The sequence below is a fragment of the Podarcis vaucheri genome (assembly GCF_965113315.1).
Source record: "Podarcis vaucheri genome assembly, chromosome: 8".
NCBI lineage: Eukaryota > Metazoa > Chordata > Lepidosauria > Squamata > Lacertidae > Podarcis > Podarcis vaucheri.
Window position 1 is genome coordinate 2,113,012 of NC_138766.1, and position 22,514 is coordinate 2,135,525.

Genomic DNA, 22,514 nt, shown 5'->3' on the forward strand with positions numbered 1-22,514 from the left:
TTAATCCTGTCCCCTTCTGAAACCTCTCTCTCTCAATCGCTGTTAAATTTTTCTCTAAAAAATTTCCTCTAAAATTTTTTTCTCTAAAACCTTAGTTTTTAACTTAAATCCTGCAACCTGACCAAATTCTTGAATCAGTTCTATTACTCTTTTAGTACTAGATTCTGGCTCCTGTAATGTCAATACTAAGTCATCTGCAAATGCTTTCAATTTATACTGTTTAGCTCCGACTTGTATACCCTTAACCAATTGGTCCCTTCTAATCATATTTAAAAGGACCTCCAGGACCGATATAAAAAGCAATGGGGAAATTGGGCAACCTTGTCGTGTCCCTTTCTCTATCTTAAAGTCCTCCATCACCACATTGTTAACAATTAGTTTGGCCTTTTGTTCAGAATATATTGCACTTATACCATTTCCAAAACCTTGTCCAACCGCCATCCCCTGTAGGTTCTTCTTCATAAAACTTCAAGAAACATTGTCAAAAGCTTTCTCCGCGTCCACAAATATCAAAACTGCCTTGGTATTAATGTTCACTTGTAATTTCTCCAAAATGTTAATTATGTTTCTCGTATTATCAGACAAGTGTCTGCCAGGGAGAAAGCCTGCTTGATCTTTATGTATCTCTTCCACTAATACTTTTTTTAATCTTTTAGCCAAAATGTCTGCAAAAATTTTATAATCCACATTAAGGAGAGATATGGGGTGGTAATTCTTGAGCTGTGTCTTCTCAGACTCAATTTTCGGTATAAGTGTGATGTACAGCTCCTTCCACGACTCTGGTGCTTTTTTCCCTTCCAAAATTTAGTGGTTGTATTATCTAACTTTTCAGAGATCTATAGTATCTTGAAGTTAAGCCATCCAGTTCTGGAGATTTGCCCAATTGCATATTCTGGATGGCACCTTCTACCTCCTGTTCAGTTATTTTGTAATTCAACATTAGCTTGTTTTCTTGAGAGATTTTTTGTAGTCCATTTATTTTCAAAAATCGATCTATGTCAATTTCTTTCTGTGGCCCTTGTGTATATAGTTGTTTAAAGTACCTCTGGAAACAATTTCTAATCTCCACTGGGTTCTGTATATTCTTTCCTTCCACTTCCAAATTTGTAACAGTATTAAGTTTTTGTCTTTTTTTCATTTGCCAGGCCAGCAATTTCCCACATTTATTAGCCGATTCAAAAGTCTTTTGTCTCATCTGTTTAATTTTCCATTCTATTTCCTGATTCATCATTTTCATGTATTGTACTTAATGTAACTTTATTTCTCTCAAAATCTCTTGCAACTTTGGTTTTGCTCTCAATTTCTTCTCACCTTCCTTTATTTTCTCCAGATTTTTATCTTTCTTCTCATTTTGGGTTCTCTTCTTTATTGCGTTCTGTTGTATCAGGAACCCTCTCATGACCACTTTACTTGCATCCCAGATTACTCTTTTTTCAACAGTAGTATTCATGTTAATCTCAAAATAATCTCTCAAGGTTTTTGGGGCCTTCTTGATCACTTCTTCATCCCTAAACAAGGTGTCATTCATCCTCCATCTGAAAGAGCCAATTGGTGTTAGTTTCATCTCCATCTTTACAGCATTATGGTCGGAGCAGGTTTTAGGGCAAATTTCCACTTTTCTTGTCTTTGGATCCATTGCTCCGTGTCCGCTTCTCTAGAGCAGCAGAAAACAACCTTTCTCCCTCCTCTATATGACATCCTTTTATATATTTGAACATGGCTATCATATCACCCCTTAACCTCCTCTTCTCCAGGCTAAACATGCCCAGCTCCCTTAGCCGTTCCTCATAAGGCATCGTTTCCGGGCCTTTGACCATTTTGGTTGCTCTCCTCTGGACACGTTCCAGTTTGTCAGTGTCCTTCTTGAACTGTGGTGCCCAGAACTGGACACAGAACTCCAGGTGAGGTCTGACCAGAGCAGAACTGGACACAGTATTCCAGGTGAGGTCTGACCAGAGCAGAACTGGACACAGTACTCCAGGTGAGGTCTGACCAGAGCAGAATACAGTGGCACTATTACTTCCCTTGATCTAGATGCTATACTCCTATTGATGCAGCCCAGAATTGCATTGGCTTTTTTAGCTGCCACGTCACACTGTTGGCTCATGTCAAGTTTGTGGTCAACCAAGACTCCTAGATCCTTTTCACATGTACTGCTCTCAAGCCAGGTGTCACCCATCTTGTATTTGTGCCTCTCATTTTTTTTGCCCAAGTGCAATACTTTACATTTCTCCCTGTTAAAATTCATCTTGTTTGTTTTTGCCCAGTTCTCTAATCTGTCAAGGTCGTTTTGAAGTGTGATCCTGTCCTCTGGATCACCCCTCCCAGTTTGGTGTCATCTGCAAATTTGATCAGGATGCCCTTGAGTCCATCATCCAAGTCGTTGATAAAGATGTTGAATAAGACCGGGCCCAAGACAGAACCCTGTGGCACCCCATTAGTCACTCTTCTCCAGGATGAAGAGGAACCATTGATGAGCACCCTTTGGGTTCGGTCCGTCAGCCAGTTACAAATCCACTGGGTGGTAGCATAGTCAAGACCACATTTTACCAGCTTCTTTACAAGAATATCATGGGGCACCTTGTCAAATGCCTTGCTGAAATCAAGGTAGGCTACATCCACTGCGTTCCCTTCATCTACCAGACTTGTAATTCTGTCAAAAAATGAGATCAGGTTAGTCTGACATGACTTATTTTTCAGAAATCCATGCTGACTATTGGTGATCACAGCATTCCTTTCTAGGTGCTCACAGACCGTTTGCTTAATGATCTGTTCCAGAATCTTCCCTGGTATTGATGTCAGACTGATTGGGCGGTAATTATTTGGGTCCTCTCTTTTCCCCTTTTTGAAAATAGGGACAACATTTGCCCTCCTCCAGTCTGCCGGGACTTCGCCTGTTCTCCAGGAATTCTCAAAGATGACTGCCAGTGGTTCTGAGATCACATCTGCCAGTTCTTTTAATACTCTTGGGTGCAGTTCATCTGGCCCTGGAGACTTGAATACATCTAAACTAGCCAAGTATTCTTGTACTATCTCCTTAGTTATTCTGGGCTATGTTTCCTCTGCTGAATCATTTGCTCCAAATTCTTCAGGTCGGGCATTGTTTTCTTTATCGGAGAAGACTGAGGCAAAGAAGGCATTGAGGAGTTCAGCCCTTTCTGTGTCCCCTGTTTGCATTTCACCATCTTCTCCTCTGAGTGACCCCACTGTTTCTTTGTTCTTCCTTTTGCTACGAACATACCCATAAAAGCCTTTTTTGTTGCTTTTAACCTCTCTAGCAAGCCTGAGTTCATTCTGTGCTTTAGCTTTTCTGACTTTGTGTCTTCCCCCCTCTTCCAAGCCTAAAAGCACTCACTATCTTAAATTCTTCCTTCTCCAAATCTAAATCCCAAAAGTCTGCAAATTCCTGCGTAAGAAAGTCAGTCAGACTGTCCTTCTCTATTTCAGGCACAGCCCTGATCCTCAAGTTCGTTTGTTTCTCCTTCAATTCAATTATAGAAAGCGTCGACCTGTGATCAAGTTGCCTGTGTATGACTGGTATCTTCTCCTCTACCGCAACTGCTTTTTCCTTGGCTTCTTCAGCGATCTGTCGGGTCGAAGTAGATTCCTGTAACAATTTCTCTATTGTTTCTGTATTAGTGTTCACCTTTTGTCCCAGATTGTTAATGCTTATGGTGTTTTGATCAATTTTAGTTGATGCTTCAGCCACTTATTTACTTAATTTTTCCAGCGATTCATTTATTTTGCCTAGTGCAAGTGCTAAAACATCCTCAGATGCCATAGCTTTTGACTTAGATTGTATGGTTGCAGCTGCTGATGGTGCAGAAGGGCCAGATGTTGATGCTCTTTGCTGCAGCCAGGATTTCCCAGATCTCATTGTTTTGTCTTGGAACAAAACTACTTTTTCTTTTCCATCTGCCATAACACTTTAGCTGGAACCCAAGGTCAATCCCACGGCTATAATTTGTTTTGAAGTGGAAAATTCCCCTGGCCCAATTGTAACAATTTCAAAGACTTCCTCTAGGGGGACACTGTAACAGTCAGAACTTGTTGCTTCAAAAAGTAACTCTTTTTAAGCCCCCATTTCACCAAATAAGCAACAATTTCAATTTCAGTTACTTCTCAGTCACTTTGAGATCAGGAGGAGATAACCAGAAACAATATATCTCCTTTGCAGAGCTAGCTGTCAAAAAGTACTCTGTCACAGACAGCGCATTTCACAATACGGCAGTCTTATTGTCCATTGGCAGCCCGTTCCCAGGTTTTAAGCAGTGGATTCTTACTTACTTCCCTCTCTTTTGCAGGAAAATATAGTCCAAACCTTTCCCCCCTCCTCTCCTGCAGCCAAGGGGGGAAATCACTTATTTTAACGTTTGGATTATAGTCCTCCCCGATCGACTTTCCAGGTCTTTAGCTTACAGCTTCTTTGCTTTAATCTATTTACAAGAAACGGAAGGCGGACTTCCTGTTTATGCCTTCCCGCTTCGGTGCCAAATTAAGCCTTTTTTTCCTTCCTTTTTTCCCCTCTCCAATTTATCCTACTCACGGGTAGTTGCTTTTTGTAGTCGAATTGTCACAGGAGAAGGCAGCGCTCTCCGGTAACGGCTGTGCGGCTTCGCTCCGCGGAAGAAGCAGTTGACTCACAGCACCGCGCCACTCACCCCGCTTTGCTCCGGAGCTCGTAATTGGGTCCCTTTGCGAATTGGGGGGGGCGCGAAAGGTGCCCGCCGAGTCCCACGTTCACAGGCTAGGATTCAGCCTCAATCTGTTAGGCGCCATCCATCCTCCAATCGTCTCCAGACACTCACACAGGACCTTCACTGTCTTCACTGGTTTTGATTAAAAGAAGAGTTAGAGCTGGGTACCATCCACATACTGATGAACACCCAGCCCAACCCCCCTGATGATCTCTCCCAGAAGCTTCATATAGATGTTAAAAAGCATGGGGGAGAGGACAGAACCCTGAGGCACCCCACAAGTGAGATCCCAGGGGTCTGAATACTCATCCCCCACCACCAATTTCTGGACACGGCCCAGGAAGAAGGAGCAGAACCACTGTATAAAAGTTCCCCCAGCTCCCAGCCCCTCTAGACGGTCCAGAAGGATGTCATGGTCAGTGGTATCAAAGTCCGCTGAGAGATCCAGCAGAACTAGGAAACAGCTTTCACCTTTGTCCCTAGCCCGCCAGAGATCATCAAGCAGCACGACCAAGGCAGTTTCAGTCCCATGGTGAGGCCTGAACTGGAAGGGATCCAAATGGTCCGCATCCTCCAGGCGAGCCTATAGTTGTTCAGCAACCACCCACTCAATCACCTTGCCCAAGAATGGAAGATTTGAAACTGGGCGATAGTTGGCCATTTTGGCCGGGTCCAAAGATGGTTTTTTTTTAAGAAGATGCAGCCCAGTATCAGGGAGTACCAGTCTTCTTGAACAGTTTGCACATTTGGAATGTTGAGAATTGCAGTTTTGAGACTGCTTCCTGGGCATCAGTCACAAAATATAATTTTGTGCCACATTGCAGAAAACCATTATGGGGTGGATGGAGCCTTTTACTTGCACATGGACAGCCTTCCCCAACATCATGCCTTGTAGATATTTAGAACTGCAACTGCCTTCACTCCCAATATTGGGAGTTTTAGTCCAAAACACCTGGAGGATACCAGCTTGGAGAAGGCAAGCCTCGTGCGAGGAAGAGACTCCATCCATCCCATAATGGTTTCCCGCAGCCCTAAGCCTTTGCCCTAAACCTTGGGCAAGTGCCCAAGGCATAAAAGATCCCAGAGGGTGCACCAAGACATCACTCACATGCAACTGGGTATCAAGGACCATAGAAGGTTTCTGTCAGCCTTGAATTTAACTTTTTTAGCTTTACTGTAACTGAACATTGCCTTTCTGTTAACTCTGGAAAACATTTTAAGGTCATAGAAGTTGGCAGTAATCTGCATATACCATAGCATGATTAAGACTTCAACAAGAGGGCCTGCCTTGCCTCCTGGAAACTTCTTGGCCCTTGGATTTCATCAGCATCTCGGGGTGAACCATTCTAATGGCCGGAAAGCAGGCAGAGTGATCTTTCTCGCAGATGAAATGGTAACTGGCTATCTAAACCTCACCAGGATCTGACCATGACAATGAAGCCAAAGAAAACCCCTTCACATTCAAATCACCATCTCTCAGTGCAGATAAGAATAGCAAGTGAGGATTTGACCCACCATGAGTTTTGGGACGAAAACATTTTGAGAGCCATCCTAGGTATGCCAGCATCAGCATGGATGCTGAGATCTTATAGAATGTCTAACCTGTAGTCTTTGATACCAGATCTAGGTAGATAGGTTTCTACCAAAGTCACCATCTTTTCCCCCTTTTTCAATCCCAGGTCTACAATGTCCATTACATGATGAGTATTAACGGGAAGGCACAAGAGGTGTCGATGGAAATAGATGCTGGGAACAACCTGGAAACCTTTAAAACTGGAAGTGGTGAGGAAGAGGCTATTGAAGTTCATGATTTTCAGATTGTAAGTATGGTTGGCTGAAGGGGGTTTTTTTTGGGGGGGGTATCCCAAGAAGGAATGGAGGAAGCAGTGGTGAACTTTGGGCTTTCAAATTTCAGCAGTGCCCTGTATGACGCCAAAATTTGACACACACACCTCCCCCTCTTGCCTTCCATTCTAAGTCATTGTTGTGGCACCCTCTCGGCTTGGCTCCCAGGGCTGGCAAGCCAGTCATGCTCCCCACAGTATGCATTTGGAGTGAAAGCACCAAGGCAGCAGCGGGTGGGGGAAGAAGAGAACATGGAAATTATTTATTAGGCTCAGTGTTCATTTCAGTTGGGGTCCAAGCCTAGTTTTTTTACTGAGACCACCTTGGCTGCCATGTACAGAATTTTAAAAAATCATTTAACAAAAATTATATACCACTTGATTGTGAATAGAACCTCTGAGCAGTTCATCAAAAATGCTGAAGGCGGGGGGGGGGGGTGTGTGTAAAAGCATCTCTGATTATTCTCCTTGCCTCTCAATGGCCTATGATACCACTGACCATGGAATCCTTCTGTGAAGACTGTGAGCAGGGAGAACAGGGCACTGCTGGGCTGGAACAGTGCCTGACCTTACTAATGGACTGGATGAGAACCAACAAACGGATGCTCAATTCAGCCTAGACTTAAGACATTTCGAGGGGGTGGTTCCTGTGCCCAGATGAGCAAGATTAGTTCTGGATGGGGTTACACTCCCTTGGAAGAAGCAGGATCACAGCTTAGAGCTACTCCTGGATCCACTCCTGTCATTGGAGACACAAGTGGCCTTAGTGGCACTGAGGGCCTTCTACCAGCTTGTGCTGGAAGCCCAACTGCAGCCCTGTCTAGATGGGAATAGCCAGCTTTAATTGTCTTTGCTCTGATAACCTCCAGGTTAGGCTACTGCAATGTGTTGTATGTGGGACTGCCTTTTAAGATGGTTTGGAAACTACAGCTAGTGGAAAATGTGGCTGCTTGAATGTTAACTGGGACAAGAATGTGTGAACATATAACACTGGTTTTGGTCTGACTGCAGTAACTGTCAATTTGCCCAATTCAAGCTGCTGGTTTAAACTGTATACAACTCAGTAAGCTTGTAACTAAAGTTCCCCATATGAACTTTCCCAGACCTTGAGGCCCTGCTACATATGTTGAGAGGAAATGCCTTCTCTGAAATAGCCGACTGTTTGTGGAATGCTAGCTCTAGGGAGACCTCCCTTATCAATATTTTGGTTCCTGGGAATTCTTCATTTTCCTGGTCATTTGAGAGTACCGGTGATATAATTGCATTGTTAAATCTTTTTTAAATATTATTTTATTACTGTGCTTTTTACTTGGTAGTGAATACCTTTGGGTCTTTTTTAGTGGGAAGCAAAGCATTTTATGTTAAAAGCACTTCTGTATCTTGCAGCAGTTGGGTGGGCACCTCAACATTTATGTTAATAACCAAGGTCTGTTTTTCTAGGGCATAAGTGGAATTCGTTTTGCTGGAGGAGAAAAATGCTACATTAAAGCCCAAGCTAAATCTCACATCCCTGAAGTCAGTGCAATGACCAAAGAGAAGATCTCTTTGGACCTGGTAGGTAGTCACCAAAAATATGCTTACACTGACAGCAAAGCTATGTTTGAAGGATTGTCAAGTGCAAGGGAAGGAGAAAGGCTTTGTGATGGGAAGTGTGAAGGTAGAGGGGGGCCCTAGAGAACCTCCTGAAAGCAGCAGCAACACCAAGGAGCCCATAAAGCAGCTGGGGGGGGTTCAGCTGCTCTTTAAGGTACAGCCCAGCCTTGCCACCTCCTCACTTTTTGGCTAAGCTCTGCTACTGCTGCTCCCCACTTGGGCCAGGTCTGGCTTTCTTCAGCAGCAGCATCTTCCAGGAGAGGTGCTCAGTGAAAGTCTGCAGCAGCCAAGGGATCCTTGGGACTGGTGCTTAGAAGTGGCCCATCCCATTTCATCACCTGAGGCAAAACGGAAATGTGCTGCCCCCTGCCCCCCCTCCAGCCACCATCACTTCTGCCGCCGCCAGAACGCCTCCCTCTTGCCAAGTTTCAGAGAGAGGGAGGTGTTCTGGGATGAGGTATTGCTGCTTGTTTCCCCACCCCTAGAGTGGAGAAGGCAAGCACCAAGGCCTTGCAGAACGCCCACCTCTGGCTGAAACTTGGCAAGATGGGGTCCAGAGGTGGCAGAAGTGGTGGGGCAGGTGGGGAGCTTTCTCTTGAGCTTCTGCTGCCTGAAGCAGCTGCTTCACCCTCACTAATGGGTGAGCCAGCTCTGCCCCCCCCCACTTCTGTAACGGTGTGCAGGAGGGGTTTGAGCTGTTCTCTTGGTTCCTCTCGGCTTCTGCCTGACAGCAGGCAGGACTGGGCAGGCACACAAGGCAGCCTGAGCCCCCTCCTCCTCTGTGCCTTGGCTTGTTTGCCTTGGAAGCAGGCTGATCCCTGCCAGCAGCAGGACTGTGTCTGTATGGCATGGCTTGAACACCGAAAGAAGAAACGCATGGCAGTGGGCAAGCTGGCTCTGATCCTATGCAAAAGAAGCTGCTGTGAAGCAAGTCAGTATAAGGGAAACCCACATAAATTTACACCAGATCCAAAGCCCGCTCTGCAGAATGGGACTGCTGTGTCCTAATCCCCTGGCCTACCTGGCAGACAGTGTGCCAAGATGAAGTTCCAAGTCCAGAAGCCAATCCACACAAGCCAAGCCCAAAGATCAGGAAACAGTATGGAGTCAGTCCAAGTAAGCCAAGTTCAGCAGTCAATCTCGAAGTAGAAACCCAGGAAGGTCCAAGGTGAATCCCAGGTGAGGTCCCTCAACATGGGCAGTTGAGTGGACACAGCAGCTCCCTTTGCTGCCTTCTGACACTGTGTCTGCTGATTGCAGCATCTGGGCTTGATGAGGCAAGTGACCCTCACCTGCTCTCTGCTTGCCCCAGCTGAGAAATTGCAGGCCTCCTTCCCTACCTGGCCAACTAGTGATCTAGGCTGCAGGCCCTGGCCTGCCTCTGCTTCCTGGAGTGTCCCGCCCGCTGTTCCCTACATCTTAGGACCTGCCATGTTTGTGGGGACGGGGGCCTCTCTGGCTCTGGGTCCCACTGCTCGGCTTCCTGTGCACTGGCCTCTGTCCCCTCATTATCCTCTGTCACCCCATGAGTATTGTCTATCACAACCTCTCCTTCCCCATCCCCAGCTTGCTCACTCTGAGCTGAACCCCTTGCCAGGATCCTCTTCCTCCTCCCTGAAGTCCTGCCAGTTCTGTTGCTGCTTTGCCCAAGCCTGTCAGAAGGATAAGAGTCTTTAAAATAATTCTGTGCCAGGTTACATGACCAAGCTGAACAGGCTTAGGATCCACCTGAGCCCCAGCCCAAGCCCTGGTCCCACCTGCATTGCACCCCCAGAACATCTCTTTTTGGCCTCTGTTCCATCGTCTGGGCCCCCAGCCAAGCAAGTGTTTCTTGGGCTGAGCCAGGGTTGGGGACTTGACCTCAGATGAGCCTAGTTGAGCCAAGAACCAGCTGGCTGAAGATGGCCTCCTTCATTAACGATGTCCTTGGAGGGCCAGTCTGAGGCATCACATTTTAGGAAAACTGCAGGGGGAGGGACTGAGCAAACGAGAGAGCTTTTGGCATGGAAGGCATGTGAGAGAAGTGTTGCAGGGGGAATTGTTTACTGACACTGAGGGAACTGGGTAGTCAGAAGTTTCTTTAGGATGCACCACTTAGGGATGGTTTAAATTTTAGTGAACCATTCCTCAAAATATGAGGTTAGGTTTAATTACCCCCGAGATCCATTTTATGATACTGTGAAAGATTTGGTTTGGACTGGATACAGCTTCCAGTTCCACTGTTAAGCTAATATGATAGCTCTGATTAAAATTCTTGTTCAGTGAAAGCAATTATATTGACCCAAAGCTTGCAGTGCAAGTTAAAGAAAGCCTTCATTTGGAAGTGCACCCTGTATGTCTTTTCATTTTCATATTCGAAGAAGCGTTAGAAAATGGCACTGACTGAACTAGAAACTTTAAAGAATCCAAATATTTTTTACATAAGAGAGCTGCTATTCTGTAGCTGCACTGCAGAAACACTAAAATGGAAGCAGAGGATAAAATTCAGATTGCCCTCTGAGATCACTTTAAGTACCACACACTAGATCAATTTTATTTAGCCAAGTTGTTTGCACAATGCCATTATTGATTTTGTAACTGGCTCCTAGGCTCTCTAGCTAGTGATATTTTTAAAAAAATGTTTTTATCCCCTTCTTTTGCCGTTTTAAAATAATAATAATCTGTGAAAGCCTTTTATAAATAAAAATAACTAGCGTGGACTTCAGAAAACCAAATTACCTCAGACTGGAGATAAACCACTTTCTGGTTTATGGAAATGCTAGTTTAATTGGCCATTTTATATTCAATATCTACTATAATGAAATGTGCACTAAAACATTTAGGACATAATATTGTGCTTTTCTTTTGCTGTAAGTGAAAAAATTGTCATAATGCAACACTAAAGTAACAGAGTCAAGGCGTTAGGGCAACTGAATTACCCATCATGTGCATTTGTGCTTTCAAACACCAGCATACCCTCCAACTTTCATCTGAGAAATGTTGGAGGGTATGCTGCCCCTTTGGCCCCTGTGTTTCGGCTGGTGGCCCCAGGAGTTCTCACCCCGCCCCTTCAAGGATCTTGGAGGCCGGTGATTTCTGTGCAGAGGCTCAGCTCAGAGGCTGATGGACCACAGCACCCCCTACCAGTGACCAGATCAGCCTCAACAAATGGTCAACACCCGTTGTCCAAAGGCAGCAGAGTGTGGCAGTTGTTCATGTGGGTGATCGTCCAGTGGCGATGCCAAGCCTGTTGCACTGTAATCAATAAAATTGTGGCCTACTGTAATCCAGCACCAGGTTGTGTTTGCTCCCATTAAGGTCTTCCCTTAACTGTGGGACCCAGAACACCCACCAGAGTGGCTAGCAAAAGTGCCTCTTTCCCTGCACCTGGTTGCCTTTAATTTTATCCTGAGTTCTTCTTTGAAAATAGAGAGTTTCTTGGGACAGCTTGAGTCACAGGGACAGCTGAAGGAGGCAACTGCCTTAGGTAGCAGGTGCTGAGGGCTGGGGACAGAGCTACGACTGCCATGCCACCAGCTTTGCATCTGCTGTGCTAGCCTGCTGCCTTCAAGGGCTGTGCAATGTGCCGTATTTTTTGCTCCATAAGACACACTTTTTCTTCCCAAAAAGTAAGGGGAAATGTCTGTGCGTCTTATGAGTCTTGGTTGACCACAAATTTGACATGAGCCAACAGTGTGACGCGGCAGCTAAAAACGCCAATGCAATTCTGGGCTGCATCAATAGGAGTATAGTATCTAGATCAAGGGAAGTAATAGTGCCACTGTATTCTGCTCTGGTCAGACCTCACCTGGAGTACTGTGTCCAGTTCTGGGCACCACAGTTCAAGAAGGACACCGACAAACTGGAACGTGTCCAGAGGAGGGCAACCAAAATGGTCAAAGGCCTGGAAACGATGCCTTATGAGGAACGGCTAAGGGAGCTGGGCATGTTTAGCCTGGAGAAGAGAAGGTTAAGGGGTGATATGATAGCCATGTTCAAATATATAAAAGGATGTCACATAGAGGAGGGAGAAAGGTTGTTTTCTGCTGCTCCAAAGAAGCGGACACGGAGCAATGGATCCAAACTACAAGAAAGAAGATTGCACCTAAATATTAGGAAGAACTTCCTGACAGTAAGAGCTGTTCGACAGTGGAATTTGCTGCCCAGGAGTGTGGTGGAGTCTCCTACTTTGGAGGTCTTTAAGCAGAGGCTTGACAACCATATGTCAGGAGTGCTCTGATGGTGTTTCCTGCTTGGCAGGGGGTTGGACTCGATGGCCCTTGTGGTCTATTCCAACTCTATGATTCTATTCTATTCTATTCTAGAGCGAATGCGTGGTCCCTGGAGCCGAATTGCCCAGGGGCAAAAAGCAGATCATGCTTTTTTTTTAAAGAGGGAAGTGGGTGTTGAAACAAAGCAGCTGTGCTGGTCCTGGGGGAGGGGGTACCGTGTGGTGTGGTCTGAGTCCGGTCCTGGGTCGAGGGTCGGGAGGCTGTCTGTCAAGGGCGAAGTGGGGTCCAAGGCAAGGAGCCGGGCGTGGTCAGGAACTCTGGAAGAGCAGGTCAGGGTGCTGGCAGGAACAGGTTTCCAGCGATGTTGCTCCCGCAACCTGGGACTGGGCTGACTGGCCTTTAGCTCCTCTGGGGCCTAGGGCGGTCCCGGCCCACAGGTGATTCACCTCTCCTGGCCTTAAGGAGAGCACTCCTCCTGAGAGAACTTAGTTCCCTCTGCTTCTCTACCCTGAGCCTCTGCAGCTCAGGAGAGGCTGGAGGGTTACTGGACCCAAAGGCAGCCTCACCTTCCCCTGACAGGGCTGGGAGAGGAGCACCTGTAGGCAATGGGTCCTCCATCACCTCCGGAGTCAGAGTGGATGCATCTGGTGTCTGCTCCTGAGGATCTGGCACAGGTGCGGGCCCTTCAGATTCAAGCCCCAGCCCCAGCTCGGCCGGCCCTGGAGGCGGGGACTCCTGTGCAGGCTGGGATTCTTCAGGTTCAGCCTCTGAATCAGATTCCCAGGCCATCACAGCAGCTGATTGTTTGCCAATCAGGAGTGAGATAAGGGACGCTAGAGATAAAGGAGGCTGCCTGGGAGCGGGGAAGGAAAGACAGCAAACTTGCAAGGAGAGGAGACAGGAAGACTAAAGCAATGAGGAGAAAAATTAGAAGAAAAGGAGGAGCAAAAAAACCCTGCTCCAGCTAAGGAAAAGACACTAAGGCAAACAAGAGGGAAGGGAGTGTTGAAAGGAAGCAGCTGATTGGTAAGGGATCGGGAGGGAGATAAAGGAGGCTGCCTGGGAGGGGGGAGGTAAAAGCCCATGGATCCTCAGGATTTTTACATTGGGTCACCCCAAATTCACCATCAGATCACATAGCATGTCCATGGCTACAGCCTGCACCAAAAAAAATCACGCACCCACTGTTGCCTAGGGCCGCAATGGCGCAAAAACGTGGTTACAAAGCACGGATCCACATGAATTCTCAGGATTAAGTGCGTCTTATGGTCAGGTGCGTCTTATGGAGTGAAAAATATGGTATTTTCCTTTCAGCAGTATTGGGGTAAGATCCACCTACTAGTCCAATTGGCTTCTGTCTGGTCCTTGAAGGCGGGTGCCAACAAAATGACTTGAGGCAGCCCTTCTGAGCCACCCCATCTGCCACAGAATTGAAGTCAAGCCAGCAGGATCTCTCGGCACCTGAAATCTTATTCTAATAAGGTGGTCTTGCCCTTGCTGAAAGAGAGGCAAGCTTGGACCTCTTAGGAAATGAAAAAAAGTACCTAATCCACAAGGTGGGTTACGCTTGCCGGCCAGCTCCCATTCATCCACATGAGATGATTAATGGCCAGATGAAATGATTTCCTGGCACTGGGCATGGGGCTGGGGGAATCATCTCAGCCTAACGCTTCTGTCTGCCATATGCCTGGATCCATGCTGGCTTGCAGTACAGGGGCTGCCACTGATTTACAAAGCAAAGCCTAATCTCCATCACAGTTCTGAACTGAGCTCCTTGTGAACACTAGGTCCTGAGGTTTTTGTCTTCTAGAAACAGTGTACATAATTCTAGACATAAAAACAAAATTCGTAATTCAAGTTGTTCCAGGGAGTGAGAGAAGCACATAACTAACAACCATGTAGTGTGTGCAAGATTCTTGGTCGGAGATGTGTGCAAATTGATTTTTCAACCTGCAAGATACTATGGAGGTGATAGCATCATGATGGCACCCAAAATCTTGCATGACTGAATAACTTCATAATTACTGCAGTCAGAACACACAATGTTGTCATAGCTTTTAAGCACTTGAGGGTACCATGGATCCCTAAACAGTTAATAATCCTGCCAATAAAACACCCTTTAAAAATGTTTTAAAGTGTCATTTTTAAAAAGTGAAGCCAATTTCACTCTTTCCCTTAAACCTAATAAGACCAGCTCTGGTAATAGCTAATCTCAAATGGTACTGAAATTGGAAAGAATGAAAGTAACCCAAAATGTTCTTTTTTTGCTGAATCCTTGACTATTAGCACCCAATTTCACATGCAACACATACCATACCCTTTGTCAGTGAAATTAACAGCAGATTTATTTATTTTCTTACTCTCCTTTTACAGGAAGGTGAAATTATGCCAGCTAAATTTGCTGAAAATTCGCTAATCTGGGTCGCTGCAGGTCAACCCATAAAGAATAATTATTTTCTGAGTCCCAAAATTTTAGAGCTCTGTGGAGATCTACAGATATTCTGGCTTCGGCCATCCTATCCAAAAGGTAACATTTATTTAACAGTGCAGCCAGTTCCTTTAAATCCTAGACTTAGGCCATCTTTGCTCATCCAAATTCATTTCATTCTGGGGGAGGCCTAGGGAGATCCTAGGGACGCGGGTGGCGCTGTGGGTTAAAGCCTCAGCGCCTAGGGCTTGCCGATCGAAAGGTCGGCGGTTCGAATCCCCGCGGCGGGGTGCGCTCCCGCTGCTCGGTCCCAGCGCCTGCCAACCTAGCAGTTCAAAAGCACCCCCGGGTGCAAGTAGATAAATAGGTACCGCTTACCAGCGGGAAGGTAAACGGCGTTCCGTGTGCTGCGCTGGCTCGCCAGATGCAGCTTTGTCACGCTGGCCACGTGACCCGGAAGTGTCTCCGGACAGCGCTGGCCCCCGGCTTATAGATGTGAGATGGGCGCACAAACCCCAGAGTCTGTCAAGACTGGCCCGCAGGGCAGGGGTACCTTTACCTTTACCTAGGGAGATCCTAGAGCCAGACTCGTTACAAGGCAGTCTACTGGCTTATACTGAATCACAGCCCTCGGCTACCCGGCCCAGGGTCACCTATTCTGAGAGGCACAGGTCTCGTGACATAGGCCCTATGAGGAAAGGTTACAACATTTGGGGCTTTTTAGTGTAGAAAAATGACAAACTATTTTTCTGCTGTCATCGGGATTTGGAGCCCCTCAAGCCTCCCCAGTGGTGCAGAGGCGCTTGATCTGTTGTTTAGAGATGCAGCTGTTATGTGTGGTGCACCCCGTGTAAAGAACTCATACATTGCAGGACAATGGAAGTAATTGAATTTCAACTCTTTTAGCCTAGTGGGTTCTTTCAACCAGCACTTAGCTGAACCTATTTAAATGAGTCATGTACCCCAATGTCTGTCTGCAGTCGGGCAGAGAAGAGAGAGAGGAGTTATGCGAAAAGCACGCCAAGCTCAGACAAACTTGGATCTGGATCAGTTCAACGCTGCTGCTGAAGAGGTGAATACGAGGCCACGAACCACCCAGCGGACTCAGCAGCGTAGACGGCAGTCTAACGCTACCCGGACTTCTGAGCAAGACACCCGGCCAGCCTTTAACCCAGACAATCCTTACCATGTGAGTATTTGTTAGCAATGGAATACATCCACTGTCTTGGTCAATGTGCATCTCCCCAGGCGCTTCTACAGAACGTCCCTGAAACCGCCTCATTCTTCCATCTTCTGGTACTGACCAAACAGGTGAGCCGGGAGAGAGCAGTCAGCCAGTCACTGACTTAGGTGAGCTGAGGTTTCTACTCTGTGCAGTTTCAGATGAAAACTGTTTCTGAGCCTTCTGCATAATAAGGAGGGAGCATCTGTTTACAATAGGCAAAAAAAAATGAAACACACCATAGTTTGTTCCTGGAAGGACATGGACTGCATCTGGGTGCTTGTAAGCAGCAAGAGAAAGGGGAAGCCTGGGTCGCCTGTTATTTTCTCCCACGTTAGACAGCACAAGAGCCAGGATCAGGGCCAAACTCAGTAGTTCTGCCCAAGGCGCTCCATGTTTTCCCCTCAATGGTTGGGCATAGCATGTGAAAGGGGCCCTCGCTCCTTTACCTGTCCCCACACAAAGGCATCTCTGGAATCTGAAACACCATCCTCTGCAAGACCATCTTCCACACATTGAACCCATGAGTTCTGGTGATTATAATTCTTTATCATCCTCACCAACCACTCCTTTTTCTTCTGATGGCTTAACCAGACTTTTCTCCATATCACTGCTGCCCTCCTAATCCGAGGACTCTGGAGAGCTGAGATCAACTTCAGAAGGGTAAATGTTGTCCTGGTTTTCCCTCTGTGCTTCATCCCCAACTTTCTCTCTCCTGCTCATCCATTTTCTCTCAGTTCCACTATAATTACCTCTCTGTAAGCAGTAGTCAGTAGCTGAAAGCATTTGCTGTGTTAAATTGAAGAAACTCAGTCAATGGGAAACTGCACTTACCTGCTACACTAAACTTGTATGGAGTTGCTAATTTAAAGGAAGCTCGATTATTGGGGGGTGGGTTGCATAATGTTTTAGTCACCATCAAAGAGATCTTCTACGCCAGTGATGGCCAAACTTGGCCCTCCAGTTGTTTTGGGACTGCAATTCCCATCATCCCTGACCACTGGTCCTGTTAGCTAGGGATGATGGGAGTTGTAGTCCCAAAACAGCTGGAGGGCCAATTTGGCCATCACTGTTCTATGCCCATGCTGCTTGCCCAAGGCCCAAGCACCACTCACATTTCACTATTAAGAAGTTACACTGACTTTCCCAGCACCTGCTGCTGTAATAGGACTTCTTTCCCATTTGCATTCCCCACTTAAGTGTACAACCAAATAAGGCTGAGTGCCTGAAAACAAATAAATCAACCCCACATGAGTTTCAGTATTAAACTTCTAAAGATCAGTCTAGAATCTAGAGGTCAGCTACAACCTCTTTGAAATCCAATTTAAAAGCAACTGAATCTGTGAATTAATGGCCATGGTGAATTCTTGCTATTTTTATGATACTTAATGAAATGTACCACTAAAAAACTGTGCTTGTTATATTTCAAATTTCAGCAGCTGCAAGGGGGTGAAGGGATGACCTTTGACCCACAGCTAGACCATGAAGGAGTCTGCTGCATTGAGTGCAGGCGGAGCTACACACATTGCCAGCGGATCTGTGAACCTCTCCTGGGATACTACCCGTGGCCTTATAACTACCAAGGCTGCCGTTCCGCTTGCCGGCTGATCATGCCCTGCAGCTGGTGGGTTGCTCGCATCTTGGGTGTGGTGTGAAGGAAGAGGGAAGTGCAGGCGGCTGTCCGGGGCAACCAAACAGAAGCAAGAATATCTCTGCAAGTGAATCTGTTTGTATGTATGTTAAATTATCCCAGAAAATGACATTGGCTGATGTAGATGTAAGTAAAGTTAAAACCTCACGTTAATATTTTATTAGTTTTACAAATAAAGTATTGGAAACCTAGACGCCTTCTTGAAAATAATCACCTCCAAGACCTGCTGAAAGTGAAAATTTAAAAAGGAATCTTATACATTCTGAGCCAGATCAACTCCTTCCCCTTTAAAAATTCATCCTCTCCTACCCAAGCTGTCTGTTATTAAATAGATGTGAACATTTGTCCAATTAGATTACTAGACCTAATGCTTTGGGGAGTAGCTTTCAACTACAGTGGTACCTCGGGTTACAGACGCTTCAGGTTACAGACTCCGCTAACCCAGAAATAGTACCTCAGGTTAAGAACACTGCTTCAGGATGAGAACAGAAATCATGCTCCAGTGGCGCGGCAGCAGCAGGAGGCCCCATTAGCTAAAGTGGTGCTTCAGGTTAAGAACAGTTTCAGGTTAAGAACGGGCCTCCAGAATGAATTAAGTTCTTAACCTGAGGTACCACTGTATGTAACACTTGACAAATAAATAATAAGGGAAGCTGTTATTTGTTGTTATTCATATAGCACCAGGGGATCACTAAGAAGCTGTTAGAAACCAATTACATCACCCTTTTCTCACTGAGCAGCTGGAGGGGGGGTGAGGGCAGTGGCAGATTCCAAATACAGGGCTGTTGCATGGAAGGGCTCAACGAAGCCCGTCAATTTTATTATTATTATAATTTATTGAATTTATATACCGCCCTATACCTGGAGGTCTCAGGGCAGTTCACAGAATAAAATCAAAGTCCCTTCAGGAGACCTGTGCATCAAAGTAGCCCAGGCAGAGGCTGTGCTGTTTCCAGCAAGTGACAGCTTTGAAAGTTTCTTTAGTGGAAAATAGGAATTTACGTAATAGTTAATAGCAGATGCAGAACATATACTTCTACTGTGTGGAGATACTACACAGAGACGTTTGAAATCTTCCAGCATCTGCTGCCGGTGAGCTGCTCCATACCTGACATTAGGCAACAATGAGAAATGGGGCAAGGGAGAGAGAGGCCCTACAAAATACAGCAAGAAAGAATTGTGATCTAATTGCTATGGAACTGTAGAGTTGGAAGAGACCAAGGGTCACCTAGTCCAACTCTCTGCAATGCAGAAATCATTTGCCTAACGGGGTGCTCAAACCACAAACCAGAGTCTCATGCTCTGCTGACTGAGCTAAGATTCAAAAGATTAAAACTGTATAAAACTATTGGCTTTGATTCCATTTCAGAAGCCTTCCCTTCCATACTCATCCCACCCAAAAATATTTCATCGATGTGTTGGAAAGAAGTGTTATATGGCACAAATGTGGGGGGAAAGAAGTCATTCAATTAAATTATTGTATATTTTCTAGAAGAGGCTCAAACTGTGGCAAAGTGTTGCTACTGGATATATATACAATATAACCCCAATTCTTTGGAAAGGGTTTTCCACAATTTTTCACAATTGTGGGGCAACTGCCAAGATTGCCTGATTTCATGTTTGAGTGTACAGGAACTACAGCCAGGAAAATAATTTTTGTTCATCATTATAGAAAAGAGAAAGTAGATGCTGAGTTGCACAAGGACAAAGCTGTCAAGAGCTTCATGGCCAATTATGTTGCATTGTCATCCAGAAGTAACTGGAAGGCAGTGCAAACATTTTAGGCGACTTGGCTCTCAGTGACCCACCTCTACAAGTCAGTCAACAGTCAGTCAAGGGCAGCCCTATATGGAAGTATGAAAGAATTGTGCTATATTCAGTATGCTTAAATAAACAAATAAGTCCCGTTTGCTGCTATAAAACTGGTACATGCCCATAAGGTTGACCGCTAAGTCTGGAAGTATTTATTTAAGATATTTATAGCCACCCACCTATCCTTAATGAGCCCACGGGGACTAACAACATACATTAAAACATTAATTTGATAACTTTAAAAGCAATTTGACACCAGCAATAAATACAATACACACAGGTCCCACGATACAAAACAAACTATACAAAACTAACCTGTTCCTGAAAAATGGTTCATAAGGTGAGCATACATATAGCAATCTGAACATTTTCATTATTTCTTACGGGGGAAATTCCAATGCATTCCCAACCCAGAACAGGTTCACCCCAAATGATTAAACAAAAAACCCTGAACCACATTATTATAATGCTGCTCTGCAATGTATTAATTTTTTAAGAGCATTCCCAATTGGAAAAAGTCCTCTGCAATACCTTGAAATAATAAAAGAATAAAATCACAAAAACCATTACCACCACAAACAATTCAAACAAGCAATGAAAAACAAGTTTAACAAGGTTTTGTGGCACAAAGAGTTGATGAGGGGAGAGAGGAAGTCGATTTTGTGGTGAAGCCTATGGCATTCAAGGGCTCAACAGCAGACGTCGTATCAGAGCAACCTTTTTCCTTTCATAGAATCATAGAGTTGGAATAGACCACAAGGGCCATCGAGTCCAACCCCCTGCCAAGCAGGAAACACCATCAGAGCACTCCTGACATATGGTTGTCAAGCCTCTGCTTAAAGACCTCCAAAGTAGGAGACTCCACCACACTCCTTGGCAGCAAATTCCACTGTCAAACAGCTCTTACTGTCAGGAAGTTCTTCCTAATGTTTAGGTGGAAACTTCTTTCTTGTAGTTTGGATCCATTGCTCCGTGTCCGCTTCTCTGAAGCAGCAGAAAACAACTTTTCTCCCTCCTCTATGTGACATCCTTTTATATATTTGAACATGGCTATCATATCACCCCTTAACCTTCTCTTCTCCAGGCTAAACATGCCCAGCTCCCTTAGCCGTTCCTCAGAAGGCATCGTTTCCAGGCCTTTGACCATTTTGGTTGCCCTCCTCTGGACACGTTCCAGTTTGTCAGTGTCCTTCTTGAACTGTGGTGCCCAGAACTGGACACAGTACTCCAGGTGAGGTCTGACCAGAGCAGAATACAGTGGCACTATTACTTCCCTTGATCTAGATGCTATACTCCTATTGATGCAGCCCAGAATTGCATTGGCTTTTTTAGCTGCCGCGTCACACTGTTGGTTCATGTCAAGTTTGTGGTCAACCAAGACTCCTAGATCCTTTTCACATGTACTGCTCTCAAGCCAGGTGTCACCCATCTTGTATTTGTGCTCTCATTTTTTTTGCGCAAGTGCAATACTTTACATTTCTCCCTGTTAAAGTTCATCTTGTTTGTTTTGGCCCAGTTCTCTAATCTGTCAAGGTCGTTTTGAAGGGTGATCCTGTCCTCTGGGGTGTTAGCCACCCCTCCCAGTTTGGTGTCATCTGCAAATGTGATCAGGATCATAGAATCATAGAGTTGGAAGAGACCACAAGGGCCATCGAGTCCAACCCCCTGCCAAGGATGCCCTTGAGTCCATCATCCAAGTCGTTGATAAAGATGTTGAATAAGACCAAGCCCAAGACAAAACCCTGTGGCACCCCACTAGTCACTCTTCTCCAGGTTGAAGAGGAACCATTGATGAGCACCCTTTGGGTTCGTTCAGTCAGCCAGTTACAAATCCACTGAGTGGTAGCATAGTCAAGACCGCATTTTACCAGCTTCTTTACAAAAATATCATGGGGCACCTTGTCGAATGCCTTGCTGAAATCAAGGTAGGCTACATCCACTGCGTTCCCTTCATCTACCAGGCTTGTAATTCTGTCAAAAAACGAGATCAGGTTAGTCTGACATGACTTATTTTTCAGAAATCCATGCTGACTATTGGTGATCACAGCATTCCTTTCTAGGTGCTCACAGACCGTTTGCTTAATGATCTGTTCCAGAATCTTCCCTGGTATTGATGTCAGACTGATTGGGCGGTAATTATTTGGGTCCTCTCTTTTCCCCTTTTTGAAAATAGGGACAACATTTGCCCTCCTCCAGTCTGCCGGGACTTCGCCTGTTCTCCAGGAATTCTCAAAGATGACTGCCAGTGGTTCTGAGATAACATCTGCCAGTTCTTTTAATACTCTTGGGTGCAGTTCATCTGGCCCTGGAGACTTGAATACATCTAAACTAGCCAAGTATTCTTGTACTATCTCCTTAGTTATTCTGGGCTATGTTTCCTCTGCTGAATCATTTGCTCCAAATTCTTCAGGTCGGGCATTGTTTTCTTTATCGGAGAAGACTGAGGCAAAGAAGGCATTGAGGAGTTCAGCCCTTTCTGTGTCCCCTGTTTGCATTTCACCATCTTCTCCTCTGAGTGACCCCACTGTTTCTTTGTTCTTCCTTTTGCTACGAACATACCCATAAAAGCCTTTTTTGTTGCTTTTAACCTCTCTAGCAAGCCTGAGTTCATTCTGTGCTTTAGCTTTTCTGACTTTGTGTCTACACGTGCTGGCTATTTGTTTGAAATCCTCTTTGGTGGTTTCCCCCCTTTTCCATTTTTTGTACACATCCTTTTTTAATCTTAACTCAGTTAAAAGTTCTTTAGATAGCCACCCTGGCTTCTTTAGGCACCTTCCATGTTTCCGTCTCATTGGTATTGCCTGACGTTGTGCTTTTACTAGCTCCCTCTTAACAAACTCCCAGCCATCATGAACTCCCTTTCCTTTTAGTATTACTGTCAATGGGATCTCACCCAGCACTTCCCTAAGTTTTATGAAGTCGGCTTTCTTAAAGTCAAGAAATTGAGTCCTAGTATACTTGGCTGCTCCTTTCCGCTGTATAGTAAATTTCAGAAGAGCATGATCACTATTGTATTGTGATTTGGCATAATTTGGCATTGCATTAATGTGGCCTCC

General features: G+C 45.5%; 2 protein-coding genes across 2 annotated transcripts in view; one reads left to right on the top strand and one right to left on the bottom strand.

Annotated features, from left to right (window-relative positions):
* CNMD (chondromodulin) overlaps positions 1-17,837 on the top strand; it is a 32,743-nt gene extending 14,906 nt beyond the window's left edge. The window contains exons 3-7 of the mRNA XM_082234617.1: positions 6,377-6,517; positions 7,982-8,095; positions 14,719-14,872; positions 15,754-15,962; positions 17,432-17,837. Coding sequence (XP_082090743.1) covers positions 6,377-6,517; positions 7,982-8,095; positions 14,719-14,872; positions 15,754-15,962; positions 17,432-17,650 — 837 coding nt within the window. The 3' untranslated portion in view covers positions 17,651-17,837. The remainder of the gene's footprint in view (positions 1-6,376; positions 6,518-7,981; positions 8,096-14,718; positions 14,873-15,753; positions 15,963-17,431) is intronic.
* The window catches only part of LOC309539254 (uncharacterized protein), a gene marked incomplete at its 3' end in the record, with an annotated part of 159,514 nt that overhangs the window by 33,339 nt on the left and 103,661 nt on the right, over positions 1-22,514 (bottom strand). The window lies entirely within an intron of this gene.